The sequence below is a fragment of the Patella vulgata genome, chromosome 5 (assembly GCF_932274485.2).
Source record: "Patella vulgata chromosome 5, xgPatVulg1.2, whole genome shotgun sequence".
Classification (NCBI taxonomy): domain Eukaryota; kingdom Metazoa; phylum Mollusca; class Gastropoda; family Patellidae; genus Patella; species Patella vulgata.
The window spans coordinates 10,620,571-10,636,490 of NC_065883.2; the positions used below are offsets into that span (position 1 = coordinate 10,620,571).

Sequence of the window (15,920 nt, forward strand, 5' to 3'; positions counted from 1 at the left end):
TTTTCAAATCATGTACTTGAATTTTTCCAATTTGTTAAATTAGGTGTGTTAAGATTGTTAAGACCAGAATAAAGATTAGGACATATTATTCAGTTACAACAAGAGTGGTATTGAGCCTTTAATAATAATCCTTTTTTTATATGGCTGACATAGTATACAGATATTACTTTCTGATGTTTAGTCATGTCTTATCACATCTCCTCGAAAAGTCTTTTTGCTGCACAGTTCATGTACATTATAAATATTTAAAAAATTAAGCGGTTTTCAATATCTCTTATTCAACTTTTATATCACTGTAACCCGGGTATCTTTTAATCTTGTCTATCTAGCACTAATTTCTTTCGTATTCATTTAATATCAAATCTTCGTAAAAATTGTTTAAAATCACGAAAAATTATCTATTTTGTACTTGTGTCCAGTTTAAAGCTGACCATTCAATTATGTCGAATTTACATGCGTTTAATTTCTCGATCTCTGTTAAAAAAATAAACAACCAAATTGATTGTTGATGTATAATAATTAATTTTTGAACAGTGGTAAGGATATTAAATACTTGTAAATTGAACACTCATTATCAAAATTAATTAGTCAGCTTTAAACTAGACACATGTACAAATTAGATGGTTTGGGGTGATATTAAATTATTTATACGAATTTTTAAACAAAGATTTGACATTGAATGAATGTGAAAGAAATTAGTGCTAGATACACAAGATTAAATGATACCCGGGTTATAGTGTATAGTTAAGAGTCGAAACATTAATTACGATTTCCTGCAATTATATTTTGCCTTATTACACTATTTTGCCTATACCGTTTTTTTTAGGACTTCGAATTTTGTCTAATGGTTTGGATTGTTCGTACTTGGTTTTATTTTATTCAGACCGAGTTTAGAAACTAAGAGGATTAAAAGTTACTTAGCGCCGTCTCTCTTTATTCACTCACACAGCTGTATATACCAGCACCCGAATTAAACGTCAGTTGTTCTTAAAAGTATAATTTCCCTTTTGTCTTAAGCCTAAACTATATTTTGTCTATTTTAATATTTTAATTGTCTTATTGTAATATTTTAATTGTCTTATATTTTATGTATGTTACTTTATATTTGAGGGGCAAATAGAATAGTCTCTAATATTGAGCGTACAATGTTGGTACATTCTAAAGACCACATAATTAGTGCATGCGTTAATAATGAAATCTTTGGTTTATTAATAATATCCACGAGCGTATTGGGTGACATATAAACGATGTACAATGTTCCAAGTCGACATTTTATATTTCTTATTGTTATAGTAATATGTATTTTGTATTTTCTTTATTAATTATTATGCGTTTAATATTATGTGACTCACTCACACTGTATATACCAGCACCCGAAATAAATGTCAGTTGTTCTTAACAAACGTATTCTTTTTCTCTTGTTTTAGACGCTCCAGTACCACGGTCACCCCGTAACGACATCATATCGTCATTATATTTAGCATTGCTGTGGGACAAGGGTTTCCTGTTGCGCATTATCGGAAGACACCCCTAGGATATATAATTTTTCCGAGGCACATTATTTCCAACGGATTATCAAGGTATCCTCGTGTAAGGACGATAGATAAATGGAAATAAAAAAAAAACCGTTCTCATGGCCAAGAACACTGAAAACGTCAGCCAAAAACACGTGTTTGTTTCTTTTTTAAAGGCTCTGTACCACTCTTGTTGTAACTGAATAATATGTCCCAATCTTTATTCTGGCCAACAAATTGTACTATTTTACAATATTCCAATTAATTGATGATACAAATTTCATCTTAACACACCTAATTAAAAAACTTGGAAAAATTCAACTAAATGATTTGAAAAGCTTGACGTAAAGCTTTTCAAATGTGACTTGGATATAAAAATATTTTTGAACCCTCTGGACAAGTAAAATAGGATTTAATGGATAATTTACACAACAGGTAGGACACTAACACATCTAGTACTCAGAATAAGGCTATTTTTTATTTTTTGGAGCTGTCAAGCCAGGAAGAGTGTTATTGTCCCTTTAACGTAATTTTATACATATTAATATGGCCCGAAGAGGTTCAAGAGAATTAAAAACATGAGTTTATTTCTATTTTAATGTTATTTTATATATGACCCGAAAAGGTTCAAGAAAACTAAAATCTTTGGCAAAAACATGTGTTAATTTCTTTTGTACCGTAATTTTATATATTGGTAAATCCAGCTTATTAAGAAGTGGCTATTGCTGCTAAAAAGGTAAATTGTCGTTTGGAAATGAACCGGGGTTTAACATTCTACCGTTCGGCACCAACCCATACTAATGAACACTTAAAACGTTGGCTGGATATACAATATTTGCGACGGCAATATATAACCCCATAAAATCCTGAATTACCAACACCACTCACGAACAGTTTCAAATTTATAAATTTAATCCACCTGTTCAGCTATATGACATTGTTAAATGTTTTTACCTTTCTTATGCCTTCAAATGAAAATAACCTTAATTAAATCAAACCTCTCCGAAATATCATGCATACTGTATTGGGCATTAAAATTGGTTGACTGTAATTTGAGTTGCAGTTATCAAACATCCATATGGTACCACATGTGTGTGTGTGTGTGTGTGAGAGAGAGAGAGAGAGAGAGAGAGAGAGAGAGAGAAATGGGGTTTAACGTCCACTCGACACAAACTAGGTCATTTCGGGACTAACATATGGTTTAATTTTATTTCAATAATTCGCTTGAGCGTAGTTGTCTTTAGCAGTGGGAAGAAACCGGAGGATCCGGAGAAAACCCACGAGGTTGGACAGGCGACCCTATCCTTGTCACATTAAAATTGTAATAAACAATAACAACAATAAAAATACTACACAGTACACACTTGTAATGGAGGCATTTTTCAACAGTCTGAGAATTTGGATTCAAACAACAAAATAATATGATTATAATATACAAAACAGACATTTTTTATGATCATATCTCTTTACAATCTGTACATTTTGACATAATTTCAAAATTATAATTTTCCACTTGTACGGTTATATACGAGAAATTAAATTCGGATTTTAATTTTCTGGTGGCTGTTTCCATTATGTCGGGGTTATCAAATTCTGAGTCTGAAAAAAATGATTTTTAAAGTGATTTAATTAAAGGCGAAGTCATCGTGTTAAAATGGTCCCATGAAAAATGCCCCTTTTAAGTACAGTACGCATATCAATCTCCAAAATGTAGTACTAAAAAGAAAGATTATGTACTGTGTTTGAAAATGTAATCCCAAATAATGGACCGTTTGAAAGTCGATATATTTTTAGTCATGCCTGGAAGGGCAGCCAAATCATAGAATGGCATCAACTCGAAAATCAAACATCATATTGCCATCGATAGATTTGGACAACGAACGAACAAATGATACCAGTAGAACACCCGTCCACAAATCGGAAAAGGCAGATCACCGACCGGCCACGACGTTGTTAAATCCGTGCTAGTCCGGCTACCCTCAAAACACCCCGAGTTCTGTGTTCCAGATATCTTTCTAACAATGCAAATTATATAATTTCATCAAAATGATCATTTTCAAGCGCGGGGTTATAAAAGAGAGATAACCCTTGTTTTACCATGGACAGTTATTCCCCCTGGTATTTCCCGCCATAATGGACACCCTAGTCTACTCGGACCTAAACTATTCCAAAAGACGCGAAGATGAGAACATGGGTGTCGATTAGACCATGTTAGATATTTGAAATCTCGAATGGTAAAGTGTTATACCCTGCCTTCGTAATTATTTATAGTCAAAGGGCAATGGCTTAGATTTGGATATCAGTACAGGGGCGGATCCTGAGACAATGTATCTCCCCCCCTCCCCCGAATGGTCTCTATCGTCATTTTGGCGTATGTACATAAACATTGAGCTTTTTAAACAGAGAAATTCAACACCTCGTTTGATGTCAATTTTTATTATGAATTAATACAATGACTTTGTCATTCCATTCATGGATGCAAAGCACTAATTGTGATATCGCATAATGTCTATATCATTATCGCGTGGTTTGAGTGCCCATCCTGTCCCACATCTGACGATAAAGGATAAAGCACACGTCCGTCCGAGAAACTTTTCTTATAAAAAGTACTGATGTTGTTGTTAGTTAGTTGTATTTTGCGTCCGCTTCCACCGAAGTGATATCGCAGACAAGAAAAAGTACTGATTTACAAAAAAAAATAATGTAGCTGAGCAGAGGGGGCTCTAGATCCGCCCCTGCAGTATTTCAAACTATTTGATCGATTAGAAATATAAATTTACCTTTGGCAAGATGAACTGTTACAGCATTACGCCCAACGGTCAGAGGCCAGATATACAGACTATGGACCATTTTAACTCCTCTTATAGACTCTAATTCACTTTTAATACTCTCAAAACTAATCCCGTGGGGAACAGCTGTAACATATTATTACCCAGTGTAGAATTTAGCATACAGTAGAATTTATATTACTTGTATAAAGTAAAATTTATTATAAAACTGGCAGGAATAATTAGGATTTGGGATTGGTCTAACGTTACTAGTCAGACTAACAATCATAGTACAATCGTCGGATCGAACTCGTGAATGTGAATCTGTCTAACCTTGTGGGTTTACTCCTGGCCTTTCGGTGTCCTCTCATTGCTTAAGACCCCCTACAAGCAAGCGAAATATTGAAATAAAATTGAACCATGTGTTAGTCCCGAAATGAACTAGATTATGTTGAGTGGACGTTAAATCCAATTTCTCTCTCTCTCTCTATCCTTCTCCTTTTCTGTGATGCATACAACTAACAACATATTAGGCTACTCAATGAAATGTTCCCACATGTGTCATGTGATACGTAACGATAGGATTGTCCCTAATGAGTCCACGATCTGCTACGCTGAGATACGTTCGGATACGTTACGATACGACCAAAACGATCACTACGACTGACTTCATGATAAGACCTGACAGGATCACCACGATTACGCCACGTTTAAAACCACGATTTGAATCGTAGCACGAATCGTTATAGTGGGAACCTAGCATAAGTCAATACGAAACTATATGGTACTTACCTTCTAAGATTACCCGTATACCATCTCTAGCGATGTTTATTGTTGTAAATAAGACTATTATTGAAAATATAAAGGTACAAATGGGATCAGCAAGACGATATTCTGGTTCAGTCTGGAATGATATTTTAAAAAAAGAAATTGTTCATATAATATTACAATTATTTAAATTAGGACAATCATTGGTTACAATACTATAAAATTATACGTGACCCTATTCATCGAAAAATTGGGGGGTTGGGATAGCCTATGTGTTGTCTAGAGTGTCACGCTTCGAGCTCTCGCTGGCTGATCACCTCAAAGGAATTATTAGTGAGCAGAAATTCGCCTGTGAATCTGTTATCACTCGCCACTTCAGTTAGTTATATAGAAGGATAACGCATCTATCGTATCAATGATATCTGTGTTAAAATTATATTTGGAACGTGTATAAAAAGTTCTATCATATATGTGTTCATGACTGGCACCGATATTGTCCTTTAAAGGGACAATAACACTCTTGCTGGCTTGAAAGCTCCAGAAAATAAATAATATCTCTATCTAAGTACTAGATGTTTAAGTGTCCTACCTGTTGTGTAAATTATCCATTACATCCTATTTTACTTGTCCAGAGGGTTCGAAAATATTTTTAAATCGAAGTTTCATTTGAAAAGGTTTACGTTAGACGTTTCAAACCATTATGTTGAATTTTTCAAATTTTTTAAATAAGGTGTGTTAAGATGAAATTTGTATCATCAATTAATTGAAATATTCTAAAATAGTACAATTTGTTGACCAGAATAAAGATTGGGACATATTATTCAGTTACAACAAGAGTGGTATTGAGCCTTTAATCACCGACAGCTTACCGTTAGTTTTATAATTTACCATCAAAAGCTTACTGTCAGTTTTAAAATTTACCATCGACAGCTTATCGTCAGTATTATAATTAACCATCGATAGCTTACTGTCAGTTGTATAATTTACCATCGTCAGTTTTATAATTTACCATCGACAATTTACCGTAAGTTGTATAATTTACAATTGTCAGTTTTACAAATTTTACCATTGACAGCTTACCGTTAGTTTTATGATTTACAATTGTCAGTTTTAAAATTTGACAGCTTACCGTTAGTTTTATAATTAACGCCGCAATAAAAACTCCTAAACTCTGTATGATGTCACCCACACAATGAATAAACGCAGCCCTCACGTTTATGTTTTCCGTACTAGGCGGTGATTCTTCCATGGGCTCATATGTCGCGTCACTTTCATTATTCGTACCATAAGATGCATGAGAATATTCCTTGAACGGTGTATGAGAATGACTATCACCTGGACTGTGAGAATGGTTATGACCAAAATGAGAATGTTTAACATTGATGTGTAAAACGCCCGCCATTCTGGAATAAAGCATACACAACAAAATGTTAGCTACATTGAAATAAAACAAAAGAACGACAAATTCCTACGTTCATCTTCCTGATGCAACGACTGCGAGTTTTACAACATCTGGATAAAATGTACGCAGTTAAAGCGAGATCAAGCCTTCTATTGAAGTTGTACGTTCATTAAGTTCCGAAAAACAAACAATACTACTGATTACACTAAAACAGCGAAAAACATTCTGGAATGTGGAAACAGACTAGTGTGCCCCTTCCCATCTACATATCAACCAACAGCTTTAAAGCGAGAATTTCATATTTTTTTTAAGAAACTCAAAACATAATTATTTCTATAATTATTGCTCGATAGGTTGTCAACTCACTATTTTACGATCGTAGGTGTCATTCTCACACTTAAAACTCATTTACACCGGAAACAATAACACAATTACCTCCCAATTACCTCCCTTGTTTTTCTATTCCCCACCATGGAATAGCTATCTTCAAACGTTTGAATTTAAAGTTGAAAATGATATCTTTGCCAATTTCTCAACTGGCAATAGTGAATTATAGGATTAATAGGATTATTCTTGAACAAGGTAGGACTGTTTATAGATACCATCTATTTTAGGGCTTTATTTTAATACATTTTAAAAAAAATAACTTAAAAATATGAAATTGTAACTTTAAATTCAATGTCAACAAATTTTAAAACTCAAATAACTCCGTGTAAAACACCAAGAATTCTGTCAGGGTTTTTCATAATTTGAACGTGAGCGGGAGATAACTACGCATTTGTGTTCGGAAGATTCTGAATTTCGATAGTGTTCTTCCTTGTGACTGGTGGTCGCCATGTAAATGAAATAAAATGGGGATTAATGTGCTATTGTTCTGCTCCGTGCACTTCACTGTACAAGGGACTTCGTTGTTTCGTCCCATCCGAACGACTAGACAGCTGTCCTTGTCAGGGGGAACAAGGGGGGACCACGCCAGAAAATCTCGATGTACTTTCTCAGCCAACACATGGGCAGTGAGTATGCCGTTGGCTCACTAACTAGATTTGACCCAGTTGTTGGCGGAGAAACTTTCTGTTTTTTATATAAATTAGAGATTCAACATTTAAAATATTTAAAATCCATCATCTGTTTCCTATTTTGGACTGATAGTCCTTTTAGAGAATTAACTTTTACAATAGTTTAATTTAAAAGGGTTTCAAAATAAGTCAAACAACGACCAGCTGTTTCCCAATCTCGGCTCCCAGAGATATGTTTACCATTCATTTATCTCTTGTAAAACTTGCTGCTCATTAATCAGCGTGAAATCGGTTCCTTAGCACCACCCCCAGTGGCTACTGATTGGCAGGATTTGTTAGAATTTAGTGCTGTCGATTTCAAAAAGACCGGCGAGTTTTACCAGAGACAAACAAACGAAGGGTGAACTTATCTCCCCACACTGATCCGCAGTGAATATTTGCTTGGCCGCGACAATCACTGATAAGGATGACATTGATGCGGCTTAATGAGCTAGAAATATTAACTTTTTTCCTGCGACAAATTAAATTCTAAAACATTTTTTGTATATATTGGAAAAATAAATAAAGGCGTTTGACGTATTTGTAGTTAAAAATTATTTCCGATTTAGTGTAAATGGGTATTAAAATGATTAAAATGCAGCATTCTCTCCGAAGCAGTTATGTCTTATGTAAACAATGCACGCGCCATTCAGCCAATGATTCACACCGCGTGCTGTGACAGCACGTGTTAAGGCAGTCATCTATGACAGAGATATTATACGAGACTCGTAATTCTCTGTGAAACAGATTGTTATCTCCCATACCTCGGTTTCTGTCTTGTTACCCGCCGCATTTTTGCTAATTAGACCAAAACATAAGAAGTTTAATACATGTACTTACATTAAGTTAAAAACAACACCGAGACCAGCCGTTATCAACATTTCATCTGCCTTCACATCTTTATAGTCTTCATGTATGATTCTTAATGTAGCAATATAACACAGAATACCTGATACCATCCATATAAATAATACACTGAATAAAGCTCCTACCACTTCTGTAAATTCAAATTAAAGTGAAGCGGAGTTTAAAGTATGCCTTGGGAAGAATTCAAATTCGAAATGAAATGAAATGAAACATAGCGTAAAGTCCCACTCCAGGCAGTGCTCTATTGGAGATTCAAATTCAAAATGAAATGAAATGAAACATAGCGTAAAGTCCCACTACTGGAGATTCAAATTCAAAATGAAACGAGGTTTAACCTCATATTTTGGCGGACACCAACCGTCTTATGCAGGCGGTAATATCTCATGCAGTATGCTATTGGTGACACTTTGCCCGGGAGTTTTTCGCCAAAATCTCCATCAAATGAAAAACTGTCGGTTTTCGTGCAGGACAACGGTTACACTGGTAGATCTCAGTTTTTCTTACATTCCGAACTAGACCCGTGATCGAGTGTTGGGACAACTCATAAAAAAAACAGAAACTGTCTCCGCCAACAACTGGGTCAAATCCGGGACCATCTGGTTAGTGAGCCAACGCCATACTCGCTGAGCCACCGTGTTACCCAATTCAAAAGGACCGAGTAAAGATCAGCAGGGGAAAGGGACACATGACGTAATATCACGCTGCGTCAATCATTTGCTCTTGTTTACATAAGACATTACTGATTCGAGCAGAATGACGACTTTTACTTATTTTAATACCCACTTACACTAAAATAGAAAATAACTTTTACCTACGGATACTTATTTATTTTTCTAATACTTAAAAAAAAAATGTTTTAGAATTTAATTTGTCAGAGGAAAAAAGTTAATATTTGTGGCCCATTAAGTCGCATCGATGTCATCCTTATCAGTGATTGTCGCGGCCTAACGAATATTCACTGCTGATCAGTGTGAGCGACACCAGCGCCGAGTTACAGATGCCTCCGATAACGGTAATATAAAATTAAATTTAAACATAATATGTTTCTTTATATAGTGCATTAGCGCGCTGAAAATATTTTTTTCTCATTTTTTAAAATCTTAAAATCCATGTAAATTATAAACGAATTTGACACCATTTTTTTCGAATTGATGTTTCTTTCTGTGGTTCAACTTTTACAATAATGTAATTTTTAATGGAGTCAAAATGTCTCAAACGGCTTTAATGGAATTGGACTACTTCATTGGAATTAACACAGTAATTTCCGCAATCTGCTGAGCCTTCGATGATCTCCTATCATTGCATGTCAATCAGGCCCGGAAATTACCTAGATAAACGTAATGAAGTGATGCTGAATCTGTGTTAAGATTGGTCTCCTATAGTCATGTTCCTTAGCCTAAAAGGTCGCGAGTACACTTATATAACGACCCGCATTGTCACCACCAAGGAGCTAAATTACACGCTTTCAACAAAGATTCCACAATTTGACCATTTTTTGGTACTTATCAGACTCAATATTTGAGGTTATTTTTAGAAACATATTTTTATGTTGTTAGAACAGTTTTCTTAAGATATTCAACAAAGATCCCACAATTCGGCCATTTTTTGTCACTTTTCCGACGTACTATTAGAGGCGATGCACAATCTTTATAGACATATTTTCGTGTTGTTTAAAAGATTATTATGACGAATTGTGCTTACTTTTTTGATATTTTTATCGGTTAAAGAATACTGAAAACGTTAGTTCCAAAAAATGTGTGTTTGGTTTTTTTTTCAACGCAACCCCCTAATTATTATTGCATTATATATTTTCCTTGATATCACAAAAATTCATGCACCAATTCTCCAAGATGTACTTTAATACGGTAGTTCATGGATGGGTATATATCTGCATTTTTTAGATCTCCTCTATTCAAATGTATGAAATAAATCCGCCAACAAAGTCAATGTGCTGATGGATACACGTTATATGTATTTTCTTTAAAATGTGTAAAAAAAGTCACCTAACACAGTCAAGGTCCTTGACATTGTGCAGATGGATAATGTGGGATTAAATTGTAAAATTGTAAAAACCCTGTGTGGTTTCACCGTTTTATTAATATCTAGAAGGTTTTTTTTTTAAATGTAACTTCCCTATGTCATTAATACCATATAGAGATTTCTTTCATTCCTAAAAAGTTGATAAATGAAGTAATTAAATTCCGTAATATTTTTTTAAGTTAGAAAATGTGGTTTATATTTAATTCAAATAAAAAAAGGTTTATCATCTACTCTGGGATTACATTTCAACCCTGCTGAGAATTTTATGGGAAATGAAATTTGATTTGGTATCGAACTGAAAAACGTTATATTTTGTTCTCCCATTCCAGAAGTTCAAGATTGAAGAAAGCTGCTGTTTGGCCAAGGTTTGATTTTGTATCAAATTGAAAAAAGGTGGGGGGTTTTTCTCCCATTTCAGAAGTTTAAGATTGAAGAAAGCTATTTGGCCAAGGTTATTTTTTCAATGGCTGTATTTAGTTATTTTGATCAATGATTCGTCATGTTTTGTAATCATGAGTAAATCATGGTGGATTAGTGGGAGAACGCTAGATCGGAGACGGTCCTGTACATATGACGTCATATGTGGACTGTGCGTTAGGGTTAGGGTAAGGGTTAGGGTTGGAGCTAGTCCCGTGTACGTCTTCATTTTGACTCAATCTGCATGTCCTAGCCCCTATCCAAACCCTAACCCACAATCCATTATGACGTCATATGTGCTAAAATGTGCAGGACCGTTGCCGATCTAACGTTCTCGAGGTATGGTCGGCCTAGGCTCATGAACAAGGAGCTCTGAGGTTTGATCTTAGTGTAGGTCAAGAAGATTCCTCAGGAGGGCCCGTAAGGAAAAGTGTTTAGTCATTCTGATGGGATGGAAAACCAAGATCCTGCAAACACCATTGGCCACACATTAAACCCAATTTTATGACCCGATAATCACAAATATTCGATAATTTTTGCATTTCTGGTCAAGAGTAAATTAAGTACAGCAGGCAAAATGCTATTATTTATTATTTACTGAAAGCACCAAAGAACAAAAAATACAGCATGGGTGTGAAACTATTATTTTTTATTATTATTCTTCTGTTTGGAGCCACGCGTGTCTATTCTTTCAGATCCCATATTCTTCTCCTGTTGGGATTTTCAAGCGTGAGTGATGCACGAGTGTCTAGTCTTTCAGATCCCATAAACACGTTTATTTCTCTGTTTGGAGCCACAGTGGCTCATTGCGTTGACCGAGAAAGTTTCACGGGATTTTCCAGCGCAATTTCGTCAGTGATGCGCGGGTATGAGTATCTAGTCTTTCGGAGGGAATGAGAAAATTGGGTGTGCACGTAAAGGAACGTTTGACAGTTGGAATTCGATAACGATTAGACGGAAGCGTCACTGCCTGGGCAAAATTTCCCTCCTTTCACACTGCCTGGGCAAAATTTCCCTCGTTGCACACTCCGTGGTTTCATTAGCTCGGTTTCATTTACTGCTTATTGCTGTTACTTTTCGTTCCCATTTTGCTCATATCGCAAGAATGACTTGTCTTCGATGAAACCCGTCATAACTGCGTCACAAAATCGGGTTACATCTAATTTGGTGTGAGAGAGAGAGAGAGAGAGAGAGAGAGAGAGGGGTAACGTCCACTCGACACAAACTAGGTCATTTCGGGACTAAGATATGGTTCAATTTTACCTCAATAATTTGCCTGCGCGTAAGGGTCTTTAGCTGTGGGAGGAAACCGGAGGCCCCGAGAAAACCCGCGAGGTTGAACAGGCAACCCTAATCCCTGTCACGTACAACCAGGGAATCGAAACCACGCCAGCTGACCCAATGACAAAGCCCACGCGCTAACCATTTGGCCATCCAACCCCCCAATATAAAATTAAATTAAAACATAATATATATCTTTATATAATATATTTCCTTACCAGCTCTGTGATAACCAAAAGACATGGTTCTTGACGGTGGTTTTTGTGAGAGATAAATGGCTAATAAACTAATTAAAAAACTAATTAAATCACTTCCTAGATGCAGGACATCGGTAAATAACGCTAAACTGTTGGATAAAACACCACCTGAAATAATAAATAATGTATAAAAAATGTAACCAATGGCGTGTTCGTTCCCTAAATTGTTTAACTTCGTGAGTTCTGCCATTATTGGCAATTGGTCTAAGAATAACGATGATTGCGGATTTTATTTCTGTATTAGAACATCAGAGGAATAAATTTAAATGTGAAGAAAGGGGGGGGGGCATCTGACATAATCTCTTGCTATGGAGAGAGGAAGGGGGCGGGGTGTATTCTGAAAAAAGACCGAAAAACACCGAAAGAATGTTTTATACTAATTACCGAAGAAAGCTGAAAAACCCTAAATACCGAAAAATCACTAAATACCGAGAAAGAAAGACTGGAGAAAATAACCCGAGAAAAGGAAAAACCGAGGCCGGCAGGCCGAGGTTTTTTCTCTCGAGGTTTTTTTCTGAAGTCTTTCTTCCCCAGCATAACCAAAGTAGATGACTTTATCTTGCTTATAAACCGTCTATGTTTACATGTACGCAAGATGAGAATATCCCAGAATTCCCGTAAGAAAAACCTTATATCATGGTTTCTTATGGAAAAAAAACCTCTACCCTGGAAGAATAACCCGGTACAGGTTTAAAGAAAAGCTTTCTGAAGAATAACCCCATATTTCCCTGTATACAAAGCCGCCCCGACTTTCAGACCGCAAGTTATTCCGGGCATATAATATACCCCAAAGATCAAAGAGATTTACCGTTACAGGTTTATAATGGTGGTTAATGGGTCACGTTTGGTCACACAAAAATGTAGTGGAGCACTCTAGGTTGATCATGGTTCACTCTAGGTCACGCATAAGACTTGGGTGGGTCATGGTCAGGTTAGGCCACTTATAAAAATTGTGGGGCACTTCAGTTGGGTCACTGGTTAGGGTTACGTTTTTTTCGGACGGAAACTTCTCCCGTTTACACCATTTAGTAAGCATGTTTTCATGAAAATCTATAGCATATTAGCTTGTGTTGTTTTTCAATTTTTGGGGTTTTTCAGATCCGGTATTTTCGATATTTTTTTTAATTTGTCAGTATGTGCTGGTTTATATTTGGACGACGATTCACAGAGTATTCTCAAACTTTTATCACGCTAATAATAACTTTGAGAGAATACTCTTCGAAATGTCGTCCAAATATAGTAGGTGTTTTTCAGACGTATGTGTTCAAAAAATGTTTTATCCCTTCAGGGGCAAGTCTGCGATTAGTAGCTGTTTTCATTAAGTATTTCTTTTAGTTTATTATTCGGTCCAGTTATTAAAAGCCTCGAAAGGATTATTCTTGTATTGTTGCCCAGCAGTTTCCCATATTTCGAGATGTGTGATACAAATTAACAAATTTTCAGTTAAAGCGGGAATTTCATATTTTCTAAGAAAGTCAAAACAGTAGGTTATGAACTCACTATTATACGACCATGGGCATTATTTCCCACCCTTAAAAATCATTGACACAGGAAATAATAACACAATTACCTCCCTTGTTTTCTTATTGCCTCCATGCATTAGCTACCTTCAAACGTTGGAATTTGAAGTTGAAAATGATATTTTTGCCAATTTCTCAGCTGACAATAGTGAATTATAGGATTAATAGGATTATTCTTTAACAAGTAGGACGGTTTATGGATACCATCTATTTTAAGGCTTTATTTTAATAAATTTTAAAAATATAACTTAAAAATATGAAATTGTAGCTTTAAAATAAGTAAATTTAGCGAGAAAATAAGTACACTCACCTATAGCTTCTACAACCATAAACAGCAGACACAGACATAAAACAATAAGAAGTTTGCTTTTAGCCACCTTTTTGTTACCAGTCTTCTCTTTGGAATGACAATGGAAAGTTTCTTCTGATGACATTTTGATGTTTGTTTGATGCGGATCCGGTAAATTACAGATATGGTAATATAAGTCCTGAAGAATTGGTCAGTGCATACGACGCAATTCTTGCACACGGCCACATAACGTTTACAGTAAAATATCCGAGAAACAACACAACACGATGCACACGCTCTCAACTTCAACAATAAAACTAGATATTTTCAATGAATTTTATGGCACACGGTCCTTGCAAACTAAACGTTTTAAAGTGAGGTATCCACATCCGACTGAGCAACACTCTATAGCATATCAGCCCAGCAGGCTTTACATGTTGAAATATATAGTGTTTGATATTGATTCAGGAAACTACTGTACAAGAACGTCGCCATGAACGTTGATGGTCAACAGATGGGGTACCTTAATCTAAGCTATAATGATTATTGTTTAAGCAATGAATACCACTCACTAGTATGATTGTAAGCGTCTATCGTCAGTATAATTATTAATATAACAACAATGAGAACGAGAGAGAACAAAACTAAATGTAAATAAATGTATTATAGACAATTAATGATAATGTAACTCTTATCTGTTAAACAATAAAAATATCTCACAACAGCTTAATGCGTTTTTACAAAAACAAATTAATTCAATCCCCGCCCCCTGTTGTTTGTGATCTGACGGAGTTTTCGGAAGGGGATTCAGCTTTGGAACCAATGGGAGGGGGCGGGGGAAGGAGACCTCCTCCATAAAATGTTTGAAAATCGCTGCCATTTGGTGGATTCTAACGTATTTCTTGGGTAAAAAAAGGGGTTTGCTTTCTTGAAAAAAAATCATGTTTGCTATATTGAAAAACAAATCACTGGACAGTGACAGTGATAATGAAAGTCGACCATATAATAAAGAAACAACACACGGAAAGACACAATTAACAAACAGGCCTACAATCTGATTAAAATACAGATCTGTATTTCGCTTCGGTTTTTTTATACTTTCGATGGTCTGTACTACATGAAGATATGACCGGTTGTAGTGTTAGGTCGCGTTGGAAGTCATACGAGCAGCTTTTAACCCTATGATTTCAGACATGTGATCAACCAATCAGCATTGATGTTTCTAGTGCATTACCCACAGCTCTGTGCACCACACGCCAAAAGCTCGCCGTAACAGACCGTTTTATTGGCTAAACCCTCACATCACCCAGAACACTTGAATTATAACAGCCTTTCCAGATCCCAGTGCAGTAAAGACCAGAAACACATATGTGAACTATAAAAAACGAAACGAAATAGGATCTGTGTTTTAATTAGACTGCTGTCAGTAATAAACAATGAAAAGGGAGTTATAGAGGGGCCATTTGTTTTTTTAATTTTGTTGTTTGTTGTTTATTTAGGTGTGGGGCTTGCGGGGGGAGGGGGGGTCTTCTAAATGTGTTTTCGGTATAGTGGGCTTATCCTCTCTTATTCTGTGCATTTTGGTGATTTTGAATGCCCTGATGGGGCGAGACTTATTAACGCTAAATTTTGAAGAGTTTCGATAATGTTACAATATACGAAATGAAATGAAATGGGGTTTAACGTCCGACTGTTCTGCTCCTATACTGGGCTAATGAAGACGGGCATACGCCATACAGTGT

At 35.8% G+C, this 15,920-nt stretch overlaps 1 protein-coding gene across 1 annotated transcript; it reads right to left on the reverse strand.

The window, feature by feature from the left end:
- Positions 1 to 2,864: 2,864 nt before the first annotated feature.
- LOC126821952 (proton-coupled zinc antiporter SLC30A2) lies at positions 2,865 to 14,759 on the reverse strand. Its single transcript, XM_050550625.2, has 7 exons — positions 14,200 to 14,759; positions 12,331 to 12,477; positions 8,348 to 8,504; positions 6,180 to 6,453; positions 5,075 to 5,186; positions 4,295 to 4,429; positions 2,865 to 3,113 (listed from the first exon to the last, which is right to left on the reverse strand). The coding sequence occupies exons 1-7, from the start codon at positions 14,321 to 14,323 to the stop codon at positions 2,971 to 2,973; spliced, it is 1,092 nt and encodes a 363-aa protein (XP_050406582.1). The 5' UTR covers positions 14,324 to 14,759; the 3' UTR covers positions 2,865 to 2,970.
- Positions 14,760 to 15,920: the final 1,161 nt, after the last annotated feature.